Source organism: Gorilla gorilla, chromosome 18 (assembly GCF_029281585.2).
Source record: "Gorilla gorilla gorilla isolate KB3781 chromosome 18, NHGRI_mGorGor1-v2.1_pri, whole genome shotgun sequence".
NCBI classification, from domain to species: Eukaryota; Metazoa; Chordata; class Mammalia; order Primates; family Hominidae; genus Gorilla; species Gorilla gorilla.
In genome coordinates, this window is record NC_073242.2 from 89,449,864 (window position 1) to 89,468,621 (window position 18,758).

The following is an 18,758-nucleotide window of genomic DNA, read 5'->3' on the forward strand; positions in this document are numbered from 1 at the left end:
CTATATTGCTCTGCTGATAAAAAACCTTCCAATAATAAAAACTGCACTGCACCCCCAGATAGAAATGCCATGAAGTTTATTTTGATAAATTGAATTCATTCCACCTCTGGGGGGTCTGCTATGGACAGAGCATACATCAGATGATTACCTGAGTTTCTGCTCATTGGAGACTTCCCATTCTGCAGTTGGTCAGAGGCTGATCAGCTGCTGCAGTTTCACTTTGATTTATTATATTTTATTTTTTCTATAGCCAAAGAACACAGCATTCAAGCAAAAGTGTCATCACTTGATAATAAATATGCTTATGCCATCTAAGCCACTCACTCAGCAGAAGGATATTCGCAGAAAAGAAGATTCTTTAGAAAAAGTTTATCTCATTCTCATAGATTTTCAAGATTGGCGGTTCCCATTCGGCTATGTGTTTGGCTTATAATTTTGTTGTCTTCGGTGAAGAAAATTGCCGGGGGGAAGAGGAGAATTTAAGTATACCTATTCTCAGACATTAGAGCAGTAACATAGATAATGGATCAACCAGTTTTTAGATGACTTTAGGTAAATCTCTCAACTTCTCTGGGCTTCACTTTATTTGTCTATAAAAATTTTTACGTCATTCACTCAGGCATTCATTCATTCAATAAATATAGGTGGAGAGTATAGTATGTGCCAATTTCGATATTGGGAACTCAGTGATTAAAAAATAAATCAGTCATTAAGCTTAAATGCATTATGTTTACTCTAAAACTTCACATACCATACGCTTATATAGTAGGTACTTTAATCTGGTCAGGAAGATGCCCATGAAAAAAATGACACTTGCACTGAGATTGAATGTTTAAAGACATGTTAACTAGGTAACGGAAAGAAGAGTAGAGGTTTTGAGGCAGAGAAAATAGCATTTGCAAAGACCCTGTGGTTGAGAAAGGTTGGGGAAGTTCAAAAAATATCCAGTTGAATTTAACACAGAGAGCAGCAAAAATAAATAAAAAATAAATAAAGCAACTGTATCAGTGCTTCTCATTCTTTCATGTGCATGTGAAATACCTGGGAATTTTCTTTAAAATGCACAGTCTGGTTCAGTAGGTTTGAAGAGGAGCCTAAGATTTTTCTTTTCCAAAAGACACCTCCCAAGGAATGTCAGTGTTTCTGGTCCACAGCCACATCTTGAGAAGCAGAGTCCTAGATGGAGTTTACTTTCTGTCACTGTCACCAAAAAGGAGGACTTTCATTTTTTTTCTTTCAATATTATCTAGGAATGGGCAGAGATGATACATCAGGCATACTAAAGCAACTTTATCATTTTCTTGGTTTACCCTCCTTTTTCTCCTCTCACTCTTTTTCAGTTTTTACTGCTAAGCTCTTTCCAAAGAAAATATAGAGAAAGAAGTATTTTGCTCTATACAGTGAGCCAATTTCTACCCAAAGAGAATGTGGCATGAATGGCCTGGGTAGAATCTCATGCCAATAATTTGAACCAATCTCTGTCAGTAGGGAGTGAGTTATTAAACCATCTCAGGTCATAAGGCTGTCCTTGTAAGGAGTGACCTGATTTACCTGAATATGTGATTATAAAGATATCAACACTGGAGGAGGAATAATTGTGAGCTTATCAGTGACCCCAATGTGTGTTTCCCAATACTATCACAACAATAGAATAAATATGAAGCTATAGTTCAGGATTTATGAATGTTTAAGCAAAGTACAGAAAAGATGCCATTCAACCTTTAAATAATTCTATTTATTTATGCACTAACACGAGTAAGATATAATTATTTAGAAAGGGAAGAAAGTGACACATTAACTGCTACTACTACGAACTCTTCAAAGTGTATGCTGGAACTTAGTGAATAGAAGTCTACTTTGTGTCACTCTAATTCTATAGACAATTCCTGTGTATGTTCAGAATAGAGTCAGTAAAGGTCAAAAGCATCACATGTGATCCAGGACCTCACCACAAGGTCCTCTGGCATGTGGAGAATTATAATGAGACCATGAATTCTTTCTTTATTTAGCAGGTCCCTTTTAGTGGAAAGAAAGCCTCAGTTGAAAAGGAAGAAGCCAATGTAAAAATGTGAAATCAAAGCTCTTCTGATATGGTTGAAAACAAATAACACACTATAAAAAGCTGCAAGCTTGAGTTATACACGTGACCTTGGAAATACCATTGGCTCATCTACTATTCATGGTAAGTACATACCATAATATGCCTTTGACTTCAAGAAGCTTACATTCTACTGAGGAGGACAATAATGGTTACAAGCAATTCCCATAATAAAAGAAGCTTCAATGGTAGAAGAAATTGTAATAAGGAGAAATATCTTTGGGAGATAAAGAACCAAAACTTGCCTTTGTGGGTCAGATAGACCTTCAGATTTCAGACATTACAGCTGAGGCCTGAAGAATCAGGGAAAGATTTTCAGGTGGCAAGGAACTTGACAGAGCAAACAGCCATTTACCATTTCCTCACATGCTTCCTGAGACTGTATCAGCAGGAAGAATGACAGGTGGAAACAGGGTATGGGTATTTGTGTGTGAGTTGGGAGAGGAGACAGCATTGAGGGTAAATTACCATGAAAGGAGATTAACCTGGATAGGTAGGAGGAAGATAGCACAAATATAGTTTCTTGGAAATTCAACTGGACTTTCAACTGGAAATTCAATTGGCATGAAAATACATCTCTTTTCTCTTTTAATGGCCAGGATAAACTCAAAAGGTAAAAGAAGTGTCTGGAAGATTGTTAGACATCTATTAATGTTGGTGAACAGGAGCCCTATTAATACTAAAATGTAGAGTAGTGCATGTGTGTATATGTCTGTGTGTACCATGTGTAAACAGAGGTTTGCAAAATTCCTGTAAGTATGAAAGATGGAAAGGAATCCCCTTACTTCTAGCTTTTCTACATAAAGTTAAGGATGGACAACCAAAAAGTATTCTAGAAGGATTTTTCATCTCTAAGGGTTAGTAGGAAAACATTATTTATTTTATTAACCAAACATTTTTAACTTTGTTTAGAGCTTCAAATGCCAGGCATTTTTGATAAATGTCTTATATTAAAGATTCTCTTTGATTCTGTGTACTTCCAGATCAATGTGGTCTCATGGCAACCCCATTAAGGAGTTAATTATTGTCCCAAGGTTACAAATGAGGAATTGCGTGTACATGTAGTTTGCTGGTTAGAGAATTGGACAGGATTTGCAATACCGAGTAGCAGAAACTGTGACACATGTGATTGTAGTAACAGCCTTCTAAAACCTAGATCTAATTCTGCTGTCACATGCTTTACAAGGCAGGGTGAGAAGGAAGAACGGAGAAGATGGCAATTACCTCTTTGCTTTACTTTTAATCCATCCTCATTAGAGGACTGTTAATGATTCACATATTCTTGTTTAATACTATATAGTAACTTTGACATATATCTATTAAAATTGTATTCTTCTAGTGAATGCTGCATCTATCTGTAAAACAAAACACAATAAAATAAAACACACACAGAAAAATAAGGTCATAAGCCAATTTAAATGGCAAATATAGAAGAACACACAGGAAGAGGACAGACAGATGGGAGAGAGGTGTCGTGTTAATTCGTTCTCAAACTGCTATAAAGAACTACCTAAGACTACAAAGAAAAGAGGTTTAATTGACTCACAGTTCTGCAGGCTGTACGGTAAGCATGGATGGGGATAATTCAGGAAACTTACAATTGTGGCAGAAGGTGAAGGGGAAGCAAGCACATCTTTACCATGCCGGAACAGGAGAGAGAGAGAGAGAGAGAGAGAGAGAGAAAGAGGTACCAAGCACATTTAAATGAACAGATCTTGTGAGAACTCACTCACTATCACAAGAACAGCAAGGGGGAAACCCACCCCCATGATCCAATCACCTCCCACCAGATGCCTCCTCCAACATTGAAAATTACAATTCAACATGAGATTCGGTTGGGGACACAGAGCCAAACCATATGAGGTATTTTATAGTTTCTCAAGACTTGTGTTTGTCTTTTGATTTAGGGGAAGAAATAATCCATAGAGGAAGAGGCAAAGACAAGGGATTTGGGGGCATGTCTTGCTTTCCATGAAGTTATTAGTATCTTCATTGAACTTGCATGACATATCAAGGTGCTTCCACAATTCTGCAATACATTTACAATGTATTAAGAAAATGAAAAAATGCTTCTATATTCAGCGATGTTAATATGATGCATGCTTTACACGGACTGGGACATTCAGACAGGACCTGGCACATAGTCAGTGTTCAGGAAACAATTATTAAATGTTTAACTAAAGTGACTTCATTATCAGAAAGGAAAGCATAATAGCTTTTTTTGGTATAGGCAATGATTTTATAATTGCTTCTTTTTTTCTTTTTGTATTTCTCTCTTTTGCTAGAAGCATCTCATCTAGCTTTTCTCCTTTAATTTCAAGCAATTCTGTTCAATTCCAAAAGCACGTGACAGAAGAGATATGAGTATGTGCATGTATATATGTGTCTAGGTGTCTGTATGCATGAGTTTGTGTCTATATATGTGTGTGTATCTGTGAGCATATGTTCTTGTTTGTGTATATATTAATTTATGTATATGAGCTGTGTGTATACATGGTTATGTAACTGTGTGCAATTGGATCAGTATGTGTGTGTGTTTCTGTATATAGATTTGTGTGTTTGCCAGTCTGCATGTGTTTAAATCAGTGTGGGTGCATGTGTACATGTTTATATGTGTGTGTCTGTAGTCTATGTGTGTATGTGCCTCTGTCGACATCTGTGTGTCTCCTTGTTCACATATGCCTTTATGTATCTGTACCTGTAAGTATGAATTTGTGTGTATCTTTGGGTGACTGTGTGTAGGTAACTATGTGATTGTGTGTCTTTACACGTGCACCGTTAGACATATTTCCTACATTTTAAGTAAATGAAAGTGTTGTTTGCAGAAAAAATAAGCTATTTAGAACCTAATGTTCTGGAAATATTCATATTAAAAGACATGTGCTTTTATCATATTCTATATTGTCTACATTTAGCCACAGGTGTTAACAAAATGATAAGCACCTGGAAAGTAGACAATCTAAAAATTGTAATGGTATTCATATTAATCTTAGCTTTCTCCATGAATCAAAGTATAAACAATGAGGAAAAATCAGTCTAAGATTTTCATAGCTGGTGTAAACAGGACTTATTTCTCATAGAAATATGCTGACACTAGGCACATTCTGAAAGCTTATAGTGTGATGAATCCACTTTCTTAATATTAATTTACTTGTATAGTTTGTTTAATATAATATTGATTAAATTAGTATTTGGATTAATGATCTTTTAAATGCAAAGGAACTAAAACAGTATTCTCTTAATACAGAATGATAACTGAAAGACTAAAATGTTTGGAAATCAGTTTTTAAAGTATTTTATTCTATTGTTCTATTTCATATATCATTATATATCACAGTATATATTATACTAATTTATACTATATTAAAGTATAATCATAAATATGTAGAATTCAGGTGTTACCCACCTACATATTGTACACACACACACACACACACACACACACACAAACACACAGATGTATATATAACATAAATCAAATATACGTAAATGATCTCAAAAAAAGCATTTATTGAATATTTGATAAATGCCAGATATTATGCTAGGTACAGAAAAGCAAGTTAAAAAGCATGTACTCCAATTTTCAGGGACTCAGTTTTAATTAGGTACAGAGCTTGCTACTTGGTTTGTAGGTCCTGGTGAAAAAATAAAATCTTTTGTTTGAAAAGCCAGAAAAAAATGCCATTAAAAATGCACGCAAAGATGTTTCCTTTCTTTTTAATCATCTCTTCCTCTCCAGTTGTCTTATTATTTATTTATTTATTTTATTTTTTCATTGAGATGGAGTGCCACTCTGTCTCCCAGGTTGGAGTGCAGCGGCGTGATCTCTGCTCACTGCAGCCTCTGCCACCTAGGTTAAAGTGACCCTCATGCCTCACCTTCCCAAGTAACTGGGACTACAGGAATGTGCCACCATGCCCTCCTATATGTATATGTTTTTTGTATTTTTAGTAGAGACGGGGTTTCACCATGTTGGCCAGGCTGGTCTCGAACTCCTGACCTCAGGTGATGCGCCCACCTTGGCCTCCCAAAGTGCTGGGATTACAGGCATGAGCCACCGCCTTGTCATTTTTAAAAATTTAATTTGCAGGCAAATTTCATTCTAAGCAAGTGATTAGCATTAATTTTCCCATTGGTTATACTGTGCAATGATAGTTTTAAATGTAAACATCAGAGCATTTTAGACCTTAATCAGAATCACTGAAATTGCATGCTTGTATCACACAGTTTATCCTTGGAGGGTGCCTTGAGGGTTCCTTGAGTTGGTCTGAAGAGATAAACACAAGCCAGATTCAGAGACGGTTAGAAGGAGATCTTCACCCTAGACAGGAGTCTGCAGAAGGAATGCTCTAGAGCAAGGTTATACTCATGGGGCAAGAGCACACTGTCACAGGTACCCTGGGATTGCCCTTCCTGCCAACTCCCAGACCTGCTCAGTGTCCCAGCCAGATGTGGGGTCTTGAACATTGAGCTAGATATTTCCATTTTTCATGAGTCTGCCACTCCAACCCATGGCAGATAGCCAACTCCACAAAGATATTTAAATCTATGTGCCAGGTTACACGAACCGAGGTTGGAAAAGCTCACTCTCACCAAGAGACACTCCAACCCATGGCAGATAGCCAACTTCACAAAGATCTTTAAACCTGTGTGCCAGGTTACATGGACAGAGGTTGGAAAAGCTCACTCTCACCAAGAGACAGGTGCTCTGGGGTGCTGTCAGCCTAGTTTAGGGTGGCTGCCACAGTGCCCCATCCCAAGAGGCCATGGAGCAGTGTACCCAACTCTCCAGACACTCACAGGGTGAAAGATGGCAGCAGTGGCAGGGTGAGGATGGGGAGGGGAGGATGGGGGGCTTGGGGTACAGGGAGTGGGAGAGTGAACTGCTGAGAATCTGCTCTTGGGAGGCTGTGGGAAGTTGTACTACTGATAAACCAAGGCTCCAAACCCCAGGCACATGCTCCATTGACACATCATTCAAAACATAAATTTCAAGATAAAATTATTAAATATTTAAAAATGACTATTGCAGTGCATTATTCTCTAAGCAGAAACCCTTCAGGAGAGGGTAAGGCATAACTGGTCACACACTCTGAAGCCAGCCCTGGATAGGAGAGAAATATGCATAGTTTATCTAAACAATTGAAATAGGTACAGACATAGCTTGTTTTATGGAACTTTGCTTTATTGCACTTCACAGGAATTGTATTTTTAACAAATTGGAGATTTGGTGTTAATGGTAGCAAATCTCCAATTTTTTAAAAATGCAATTTTTAATTTTTATTAATGGTTATTAATGGTAGTGATTATCTGAAGTAGGTTTAGAGATGAATATGAATTTTCTGAGATAAAAAAGCATTGGAAATGGAACAAGAAAGCTCATGTCCAAAGTCTCAGAAATGTGGAAGATCATGGCCTATTTGCAAAGCTGCAAATAATGACATACCAGTAATGTGTCCCTGCATGCGTGTTTACATATGCATTGGGGGTGAAAAAAAGATACAGGAGAAGGTAGTAGGGAGTTGCAGTTGGTTGCATTGTGATAAAACTTCTGTTCCTCCATAAAAGGCTTGTGTTCTTTAGGGACTTGAAATGAATTAAGACTTACATATCTCAAACTCAAAAATGAGACCTCCAATGCCACACAGTAAAAGACAGCAGGATAAATTATATCAATGCTTTACAGTCTCAAGGTGTCAGAAATTCTTCTTTGATACTGCAGCAACATCAAACATTCAAAGGTCTTAAGTTAGATTAGAAATTGGAAGAACAGAGCATGCTTGATATTAGACTCTTAAGATTTCTCTGATTTCCTTCCATTAGGATATGTCATTTACGTTATTAGAGAACTACAGTTAAATTCAACTTAGTGATGGGTGTTTAGGCCACTATGACTGTAAGTATATGCCTGGATAGCACCTCAGACAAAAATTTGCCTGTTAACTGTGGAAATTTTATTTATTTATTTATTTATTTTTGAGATGGAGTCTCACTGTGTTGCTCAGGCTGGAGTGCAGTGGCATGATCTCAGCTCACTGCAACCTCTGCCTCCCAGATTCAAGCAATTCTCCTGCCTCAGCCTCCCGAGTAGGTACAATTACAGGCATGCCCCACCACGCCCAGCTAATTTTGTATTTTTAGTAGAGACAGAGTTTCACCGTGCTGACCAGGCTGGTCTCGAACTCCTGACCTCAAGTGATCCACCAGCCTTGGCCTCCCAAAGTGCTGGGATTATAGGCATGAGCCACCACACCTGACCTGGAAATTATTTTTGAAAAATTCCTATTTGATTTGTGTTTTATTTTTCAGGAAGAGAATGTATAGATGTTCAATGTCTAAGCAAGAGAAACAAACATTCTCTTCCCTCTCTCCTCTATCTTGTTCATAAAGCAAGAATTATAAGCCTGCAGTGCGGCTTACAGGTAAAACCAGAAATATTTACATTACATATTCTTTGGCTTATGACCAAAGAAGAGACTTTTAGTGGTTACTAAGAAATCTGCCCTCTAAACAATAGAACTATTAGAGAATCCCTAACCTTTCTTCATCTCCATAGAGGAGTGTTCATTTCTGATTTCCTCAAAGTACATGTGTTATTCCTGTTTCATGTAGCCCAGAAATCCTGCACTAACTTATCACAGTGATTGTGAATATATTTATTTATGTCTATATGCCAAAATGTGCTCAATTACAATATTCCCTTCTAGCCTGATCTTTGGCTATTTTTTTCTAACCAAAATCCCTTTGGGTAGGATCCACTGGGCAGGATCCATCCATTGGATCCTGCTCAATGGATCCCTGCCCAAAGGACCAATGAGAAAAACATGCTTCCTACCCAGTGAGAGCAGGGCCATCTTTTTCTCATTTCCTCTGGTATATACAGGCTATCAGTATTGATTTTGGCTTACAGATAGCACTGAATATTTTTTGTATTAATTTGAAGTCAATTAAGTTAATTAGTCATAGTAATTAACTATGGCTTTAAAATCATAAAGCAGAGAATCAATTGTTAATTTAATTTTTCAAAACCATGCTTAAAACTTTTTTCTTAATGTATAGCTTAGGTTACAGAGTCACTACCTCTGAGTTATAGACCCCTTTACCCGGGATTAAAAGGGTGGGAGTAGATCATGTAGAGGTGGGTGTAGAATTATACTAGGGATTCATTAACCCATAAGCATATTCACACTCCTCAATACTCAAGTGAATACTAAAGCTTAAGTAATATTATGTAAATGTCCATGCAATTTGGACTTGTTAAAAAGATCTCCTCATTTCCAAAAGAGTGAGGAATCTACGGCCTGTTAGAAACCAAAAGAGTTTATCAACATGTTTATGTATGTGTCTGTGAGTGTCTGGGATGAATGGGGGTAGTCAGTTCTACCCCCATTCATCCCAGTGAGTGTCTGTGAGTGTCTGGGATGAATGGGGGTAGTCAGTAGTAGTTTCACACGGTGAAAGTACTACCTTTTGTCCTGGTTAAAAGGGTGTGTTACTGCACCACAGAATTTGGCCATTTTTGCCATCATCCTCATTTTCATCCTCGCTGGTTAAAAATGGAATAACATTTTTAATAAATGATACTTTATTGAGTCTTTGCAACATGTAAACACAGCCCAAGGTAATAAACAGCCATTACTTTCCATTCTCAAAACAGTTCTTCCAGGTAAACATTCTTATCCCTATTTTATAAATGAGAAAACTGAAGCATCCAGGGACTCAGAGACTTTGTCTCAAAGTCCTGGAGTTCTTGATTGGGCAGAGCCCAGGATTCAAACCCAAGTCACTGTGACTGCAGAGCCATTTTTCTTTTCTTCATAATATGTTTCTCAAAGTGCAGTTCATGGGTCACCTGTGGGTGTAGATTCTTGGATAGAAATGTATTTCACATGTTTAGGGAGTATAATTCATGGGGCATTCCTTCCTGTGCCCCATCTCTAGAACTATAATCTCTGAAGGTGGGATGAAGGAATCTGCATTTGAACAGGTAGCATTTGAGAACCACTACCATGGACTATACTGTTATGGAAGAAAATATGTACTTTGTGAAACTCTAAATTTCCATATAAAATCAAAATTGGGAGAGGTAAGAAATGGCAAAACAGGACATGATACTTGCTAAAGCAAGAAGGTCCCTCCTTGCATCTGTTTTTAAAACCTCTCAGGTCCATATTGCTGAGTCTTCACTGGCCACAAACACTTCCAAGAACTTCAGGCTGATTGAATTGGGCACCAGATTTTATCATTGGGCAGCATTTGCTGTGGCTATGACTTGGGCATTGGAGTTGCTGCTTGTATAATAACTTGAGTGTGTGTGACATCAAAAGTCTATTTTCAGCATTTGCATATTGCATATTTAAACATATTGGGATTGTCTTAGTCTTTGTTTATAGTTTAATCTAATCTTTATATTCTAAGAAAATGTCATTTTTAGCTCCAGTCCAAATACCGTATAATCACAGCACTCTGATATAAACTGCAGAGCTGAACTTGAGAAAACTTAATACATTCTACTTCGTAATGTAATAACCAAGTTTAAATCCAACTGCACTAGGAGATGACCAAGAATGTAAGGGCAGTTTAAAGCCTAATGATCATATTTGCTGCTGTTGATGGTGATGACGATGCCCATTGCCTAAAATGACTGTAGCCAAGGAAAGAAAAGCAATTGATTCTGAGCTCGTAAAAAAATTTTTTTTTAAAGAAAATTGTGTCATTCAGGAAATGCTCTTGTGCTTTCCCAAAATGCCAAAAATAAATAAATAAATAATTTTCGATAGCTTTTCTTCTATCCTCCTTGGCCCAAATCCCAAATCAGGAAAGATGAAGCTTCTAGCTCCCCATTTGTGTCATACTGACTCTGGATACTCAATACATATTTCTTGTTTTCCACTTGTTTTGTCCATCAGCTTGCTGCAGGAGGCAGCTTAAGCTTAGAGGTTAAGAGCACGTGTACTGCGAATAAACTGTTACGAATCAGGACTCTGTCTCTTTATAACTGTGTAAAGAAACTTGACCTTATCACTCTTTGGACTGTTATTCCATCCCCTAAAAACAGAGATGATAAGAGTGCCTATCTCCTAGGGATTGTTTTGAATATTAAGCAAGATCGTATATGCAAAACAGTGAGCCAAGAGGCTGCCCCACATTACATTCTCTGAAATGGTAGTTATTAATAAGCCACTGTACATTTTAGAACAAAGGACTGGTAAAGCCATTTCTAAGGATGATTAATTTAGAGTTCTAGACTGGAGGGAGTTGGCCAACAGGCTAAGGGATGAGACAGGAGGTGTTGACAATTCTACAGCTTAACATGCAGAGTTTGCGCCAGAGTGGTGACAATGTAGATTCTTAAAAAGAAGGAAAAGAGACCTTACATCAATTAATTGATTTTTAGGAGCAAGCACTGTGCTCTGTGCTCACATTTATTAATTCACGTATCCAGGTTTGAAACTTAGAATTAACCACAAAGCAATAGTCAGAAAAGATGGAATAAAGCACTTTACTTTATAGGCGGTCATGGATTACACAGGTAGTAGAAATAGAAGGCCTGGAGTCCCTTCATTTACTGGCTACATTTACTGGCCCTAAAAACATCAGCAGATCATTTTACCTTTATGGGCATCCACTTTTGCATCTGTAAAATGTGGGTAATACTGCTTAGGAGACAGGAGCAGGACATTTGCACACATTAGAATTTATAAAGTAATTTTTCAGGAATTATAACATTATAATTTATCCTCAATGTCTTCCGTTTCATCTTTCCCGATTTCCCTCCTAATGGAACTGATAGTCCTATCCGCTCACTAATCTGTAGAATTGCTATAACTTATACATACCAATACCTACACTTGTTTTCTGTGTCTTTTTTTTTTTAAAATACTCATTTTATTTGGCCATTGAGTTCCAAGTTAGATGAGCTTTCATTGTTCTTTGAGATACATCAAAATGTTCTCTGTGAGGCCTTCTTTACTGCTGCCACCTAATTTCCTGCGTTTGACCATTCATTTTCCTGTGGTCACATAGCAATTTCCATGTACCTCTTAGTACTCGTATCACATTATTTTATAATTGTCTACAAGCTCCTAGAAAAAAAGGCTTATTCATTTTTGTATCCATAGCACCTGGCATGGCTTCTGGCAGAGAAGTGGCATGCAATAAATTTTCTTAAATGTAATAATTTTAGCTCATTGTTATTAGTACTATGTGTATTAGTGGGGCATTCCCATTTCAGTTTTGGACACATTACCATGAGGGAGAAAATCAGAAATCAAAGAAGAAATTTCTACTAAGCTTCATATAATACATGAAAATAATCCTAGCATATCTAATATATGTAAGAAATAATGGAGCAGTTACTAATACATTATACAATGTTTCATAGCATATATACTATGTGAGACGTGTCACTTTTTCAAAATGAATGCTAGATCTTTCTGGCTCTAACCTGTTAAAAGGGTCCTGTGGTTTCTTTCTGCATTCAATCCTTTGCCCCCTCACTTCATCCACACTTCTGACATCAGTATATACACAGTCACATCATAAATTCAAATACTTTCTGATCTAGTAGCTCCCTTTTTTTCTCATCGGCTATTCATTTTATCATTAGCTACAAAGTTTAATTAGAACTTTGACCTCGGGAAGGAAGCGGCTAACTATGGCGACCGCCACGCAGCGGTGGGTTCTGGTGGAGATGGTACAGGCGCTTTACGAGGCTCCTGCTTACCATCTTATTTTGGAAGGGATTCTCATACTCTGGATAATCAGACTTCTTTTCTCTAAGACTTACAAATTACAAGAACGATCTGATCTTACAGTCAAGGAAAAAGAAGAACTGATTGAAGAGTGGTAACCAGAACCTCTTGTTCCTCCTGTCCCAAAAGACCATCCTGCTCTCAATTACAACATCGTTTCAGGACGGAGTCTTGCTCTGTCACCAGGCTGGAGTGCAGTGGTGCGATCTCGGCTCACTGCAACCTCCACCTCCCGGGTTAAAGCCATTCTCCTGCCTCAGCCTCCCGAGTAGCTGGGACTACAGGCACAAGCCACCATGCCCGCCTAATTTTTGTATTTTTAGTAGAGATGGAGTTTCACCATGTTGGCCAGAATGATCTCGATCTCCTTTTTTTTAATTACAAAGTAAACTTTAATGTCAAAAATGCAAACTTGGGGAGGGCAGAAAGATCACACACAAGGCTGTCACTTCACACGTGGAAGGTTGCACAGCGGCTGGGCAGAGACGCTCCTCACTTCCCAGGTGGTGAGGGGGCCGGGCAGAGGCGCTCCTCACTTCCCAGACGGTGCAGGGGCTGGGCAGAGGCACTCCTCCCTTACAAAGGGTGAGGGGGCCGGGCAGAGGTGCTCCTCACTTTCCAGACAGGGCGGTGGCTGGGCAGAAGCGCTCCTCACTTCCCAGATGGGACAGTGGCCAGTGGCCGGGCAGAGGCGCTCCTCATTTCCCAGACGGTGAGGAGGCCGGGCAGAGGCACGCCTCACTTTGCAGACGGGACGGCGGCGAGGCAGAGGCGCTCGTTACTTCCCAGACAGGGCGGCTGGGCAGAGGCGCTCCTGACTTCCCATACGGTGAGGCGGCCGGGCAGAGGTGCTCGTCACTTCCCAGATGGGGTGGAGGCCGGGCAGAGGCGGTGCTCCTTCTCCATTCCCAGATGGTGGGCAGCTGGGTAGAGGCACTCCTCACTTCCCAGACAGGGCAGTGGCCAGGCAGAAGCGCTCCTCACTTCCCAGAGTGTAAGGGGGCCGGGCAGAGGCACTCCTCGCTTCGCAGGCAGGACGGCAGCCAGGCAGAGGCGCTCCTCACTTCCCAGATGGTGCAGGCAGAGATGCTCCTCAGGTCTCAATCTCTTGACCTCCTGATCCGCCCGCCTGGGCCTCCCAAAGTGCTGGATTACAGGCGTGGTTCACCACGCCTGCCCTGCCGTCTCTTCTTTCTCCTCCTAAGCAGCTCTCTTAGTCTCCTGAATTTTGATGTTCTACTTAGCACCCTCATGTTCTTACGCATGTTGCCCTGCTGGAGGCGTCCTTCTCTTTGGGAAGCCTGACCCACCAACAGTGCCTCAGGAGATAGACATGGAAGCTTAGCCGGTGGGGGCCCCTCGTCTCTATCCCACCTCAGTTGCAGGGGAGGGGTCGGTTGCAGCTGCAGCGGTGGCCCCGACAGTTTTCTTTTGCGGGAACTGTGGCCGGCAGCTCTGGGTGGAGAAGACCTACTTGATCCAAGAGCTGCAGGATCCTTGGGCTGCATGTCCTCCGCCACCATCAGCAAGCCTGGAGAGCTGGGCAGGTGGTCTTTACCCAGCACCTTCAAGGCCCTCTTCTCTGGCCACAGGGAGCAGCCCGGAACTGGGGCAGGGAGCACTGTTGGAAGTGGGTCAGGCTTCCCAAAGGGAAGGATGCCTCCAGCAGGGCTGTGTGAACTGGCGACTCCATGGCCCTTGGAGTAGAAACTCACTGCATGCACCTGGGCCTTGTCAGTCTGGTTGTTTTCTGTCAGGCTCTTGAAGTGGACGTTTCCCTCCAAGGGCCTGGGATTGTACCAGGAGGAAGTGAGGTTTCCCTGAGTCTCCAGGGGCCTAGAGGTGGAGGCTGCTTCCCCATTGCCACAGGGGCCCCTTTTATTGTCCTCCTGCCCCTGGGTAGCTACCTGGTCTTTCACCTCTGTTGCCTCTTTGGGCTTGTCTGCCCTCATCTCCGTCTTCGGGAGCCTGGCTGGGATCGCCTGCTCATCTAATGAAGGAAGTTGAAGGTTAAACTTGCCTCTGAGACAAGGGATCCTCAGGGGCCTGAGGTGTCCAAACATCGTGGAGTTGCGAGCAGACAGCACAGGTTTCTTCCTCGAGGGGGGGCTCCAGACCACAGGAGGCAGGACCCTCTGTGGGGTGCCCGTGTTCCGAGGGATAAGACACAGCCTCGTAGGGGCACCATCCCACCTGACTGGAAAAGAAGGCCCAAGATGTCGCTGACGGTTGATGAGGAATGGGAAACGGCCCCAGATTCCCCGGGCAGGCACAGGTGCAGGAGCCGCGGGGTGAGCCCAGCCAGCTGGGAAGGCCTCACGGACAAGACGAGCAGGTGGCCGAAGGCATGGCCAGGACCTGCGGCGGAACCAGGAACAAGATACGCTTAGTGAGTTGCCCATTTTGAGCGAGTTGTGCACAGACGAAACTAAGGGTGAGAAGCGGAGAGGATACTCCTAAGTCACCCACTTCTCTGTGGCCAGGTGCACACTGGGCATCTGGGAGTTTATGACATCACTATGGGGCTGGTGACAGAGCTAGGGTGTGGAGGAGTGCTTAGGAGCCCAGCGAGGGTGCCTACAAGAGGAGTCAAAGGGCAAAGGGTGAGACCCTTCCACCGGTTCCCCTGGACTCTAGCCTCAGGGACGTCCTGCTCCTGGGGGCAGGTGTGTGGCCCTGGATGGGCCCCCTGTGGGGCTGTTGGGGGGTGCGGGGCTGATCTGCCAGAGCGCTTCCGCCTGGCGCCTGGCCCAGGTGCTGGCTGGCACCCAGTGGCCCTGTCTTGGCCGGCCCTGTCCCCCGGGTTACAGGGCCAGAACCTGGAAGCAGAGCGCAGGACCAGCCAGATCCCGCCAGGCTCTCCAGTGCCTCTGTGCTGCCTGGAGCCAGGCCTGCCTTCTCCATGGCTGCCGTGGCCTCAAGGGCCACTAAGCTTCATATAATACATGAAAATAATCCTAGCATATCTAATATATGTAAGAAATAATGGAGCAGTTACTAATACATTATACAATGTTTCATAGCATATATACTATGTGAGACGTGTCACTTTTTCAAAATGAATGCTAGATCTTTCTGGCTCTAACCTGTTAAAAGGGTCCTGTGGTTTCTTTCTGCATTCAATCCTTTGCCCCCTCACTTCATCCACACTTCTGACATCAGTATATACACAGTCACATCATGAATTCAAATACTTTCTGATCTAGTAGCTCCCTTTTTTTCTCATCAGCTATTCATTTTATGATTAGCTACAAAGTTTAATTAGAACTTTGACCTCGGGAAGGAAGCGGCTAACTATGGGGACCGCCACGCAGCGGTGGGTTCTGGTGGAGATGGTACAGGCGCTTTACGAGGCTCCTGCTTACCATCTTATTTTGGAAGGGATTCTCATACTCTGGATAATCAGACTTCTTTTCTCTAAGACTTACAAATTACAAGAACGATCTGATCTTACAGTCAAGGAAAAAGAAGAACTGATTGAAGAGTGGTAACCAGAACCTCTTGTTCCTCCTGTCCCAAAAGACCATCCTGCTCTCAATTACAACATCGTTTCAGGACGGAGTCTTGCTCTGTCACCAGGCTGGAGTGCAGTGGTGCGATCTCGGCTCACTGCAACCTCCACCTCCCGGGTTAAAGCCATTCTCCTGCCTCAGCCTCCCGAGTAGCTGGGACTACAGGCACAAGCCACCATGCCCGCCTAATTTTTGTATTTTTAGTAGAGATGGAGTTTCACCATGTTGGCCAGAATGATCTCGATCTCCTTTTTTTTAATTACAAAGTAAACTTTAATGTCAAAAATGCAAACTTGGGGAGGGCAGAAAGATCACACACAAGGCTGTCACTTCACACGTGGAAGGTTGCACAGCGGCTGGGCAGAGACGCTCCTCACTTCCCAGGTGGTGAGGGGGCCGGGCAGAGGCGCTCCTCACTTCCCAGACGGTGCAGGGGCTGGGCAGAGGCACTCCTCCCTTACAAAGGGTGAGGGGGCCGGGCAGAGGTGCTCCTCACTTTCCAGACAGGGCGGTGGCTGGGCAGAAGCGCTCCTCACTTCCCAGATGGGACAGTGGCCAGTGGCCGGGCAGAGGCGCTCCTCATTTCCCAGACGGTGAGGAGGCCGGGCAGAGGCAAGCCTCACTTTGCAGACGGGACGGCGGCGAGGCAGAGGCGCTCGTTACTTCCCAGACAGGGCGGCTGGGCAGAGGCGCTCCTGACTTCCCATACGGTGAGGCGGCCGGGCAGAGGTGCTCGTCACTTCCCAGATGGGGTGGAGGCCGGGCAGAGGCGGTGCTCCTTCTCCATTCCCAGATGGTGGGCAGCTGGGTAGAGGCACTCCTCACTTCCCAGACAGGGCAGTGGCCAGGCAGAAGCGCTCCTCACTTCCCAGAGTGTAAGGGGGCCGGGCAGAGGCACTCCTCGCTTCGCAGGCAGGACGGCAGCCAGGCAGAGGCGCTCCTCACTTCCCAGATGGTGCAGGCAGAGATGCTCCTCAGGTCTCAATCTCTTGACCTCCTGATCCGCCCGCCTGGGCCTCCCAAAGTGCTGGATTACAGGCGTGGTTCACCACGCCTGCCCTGCCGTCTCTTCTTTCTCCTCCTAAGCAGCTCTCTTAGTCTCCTGAATTTTGATGTTCTACTTAGCACCCTCATGTTCTTACGCATGTTGCCCTGCTGGAGGCGTCCTTCTCTTTGGGAAGCCTGACCCACCAACAGTGCCTCAGGAGATAGACATGGAAGCTTAGCCGGTGGGGGCCCCTCGTCTCTATCCCACCTCAGTTGCAGGGGAGGGGTCGGTTGCAGCTGCAGCGGTGGCCCCGACAGTTTTCTTTTGCGGGAACTGTGGCCGGCAGCTCTGGGTGGAGAAGACCTACTTGATCCAAGAGCTGCAGGATCCTTGGGCTGCATGTCCTCCCCCACCATCAGCAAGCCTGGAGAGCTGGGCAGGTGGTCTTTACCCAGCACCTTCAAGGCCCTCTTCTCTGGCCACAGGGAGCAGCCCGGAACTGGGGCAGGGAGCACTGTTGGAAGTGGGTCAGGCTTCCCAAAGGGAAGGATGCCTCCAGCAGGGCTGTGTGAACTGGCGACTCCATGGCCCTTGGAGTAGAAACTCACTGCATGCACCTGGGCCTTGTCAGTCTGGTTGTTTTCTGTCAGGCTCTTGAAGTGGACGTTTCCCTCCAAGGGCCTGGGATTGTACCAGGAGGAAGTGAGGTTTCCCTGAGTCTCCAGGGGCCTAGAGGTGGAGGCTGCTTCCCCATTGCCACAGGGGCCCCTTTTATTGTCCTCCTGCCCCTGGGTAGCTACCTGGTCTTTCACCTCCGTTGCCTCTTTGGGCTTGTCTGCCCTCATCTCCGTCTTCGGGAGCCTGGCTGGGATCGCCTGCTCATCTAATGAAGAAAGTTGAAGGTTAAACTTGCCTCTGAGACAAGGGATCCTCAGGGGCCTGAGGTGTCCAAACATCGTGGAGTTGCGAGCAGACAGCACAGGTTTCTTCCTCGAGGGGGGGCTCCAGACCACAGGAGGCAGGACCCTCTGTGGGGTGCCCGTGTTCCGAGGGATAAGACACAGCCTCGTAGGGGCACCATCCCACCTGACTGGAAAAGAAGGCCCAAGATGTCGCTGACGGTTGATGAGGAATGGGAAACGGCCCCAGATTCCCCGGGCAGGCACAGGTGCAGGAGCCGCGGGGTGAGCCCGGCCAGCTGGGAAGGCCTCACGGACAAGACGAGCAGGTGGCCGAAGGCATGGCCAGGACCTGCGGCGGAACCAGGAACAAGATACGCTTAGTGAGTTGCCCATTTTGAGCGAGTTGTGCACAGACGAAACTAAGGGTGAGAAGCGGAGAGGATACTCCTAAGTCACCCACTTCTCTGTGGCCAGGTGCACACTGGGCATCTGGGAGTTTATGAC

General features: G+C 43.7%; 2 protein-coding genes across 2 annotated transcripts; both read right to left on the bottom strand.

The window, feature by feature from the left end:
* Nucleotides 1-13,226: 13,226 nt before the first annotated feature.
* On the bottom strand, nucleotides 13,227-15,351 carry LOC115931078 (putative UPF0607 protein ENSP00000381418). The gene has a single exon (XM_055364687.2). It carries the CDS (start codon nucleotides 15,252-15,254, stop codon nucleotides 14,004-14,006), a length of 1,251 nt encoding a protein of 416 aa, XP_055220662.2. The 5' UTR covers nucleotides 15,255-15,351; the 3' UTR covers nucleotides 13,227-14,003.
* Nucleotides 15,352-16,620: 1,269 nt separating this feature from the next.
* LOC115931087 (putative UPF0607 protein ENSP00000381418) lies at nucleotides 16,621-18,744 on the bottom strand. The gene has a single exon (XM_031002948.3). The coding sequence runs from the start codon at nucleotides 18,645-18,647 to the stop codon at nucleotides 17,397-17,399; it is 1,251 nt and encodes a 416-aa protein (XP_030858808.3). The 5' UTR covers nucleotides 18,648-18,744; the 3' UTR covers nucleotides 16,621-17,396.
* Nucleotides 18,745-18,758: the final 14 nt, after the last annotated feature.

Excerpts from the sequence above, each read along its gene's own strand:
- LOC115931078 (XM_055364687.2), bottom strand. The coding sequence starts at position 15,254 with ATGGGCAACTCACTAAGCGTATCTTGTTCCTGGTTCCGCCGCAGGTCC.
- LOC115931087 (XM_031002948.3), bottom strand. The coding sequence starts at position 18,647 with ATGGGCAACTCACTAAGCGTATCTTGTTCCTGGTTCCGCCGCAGGTCC.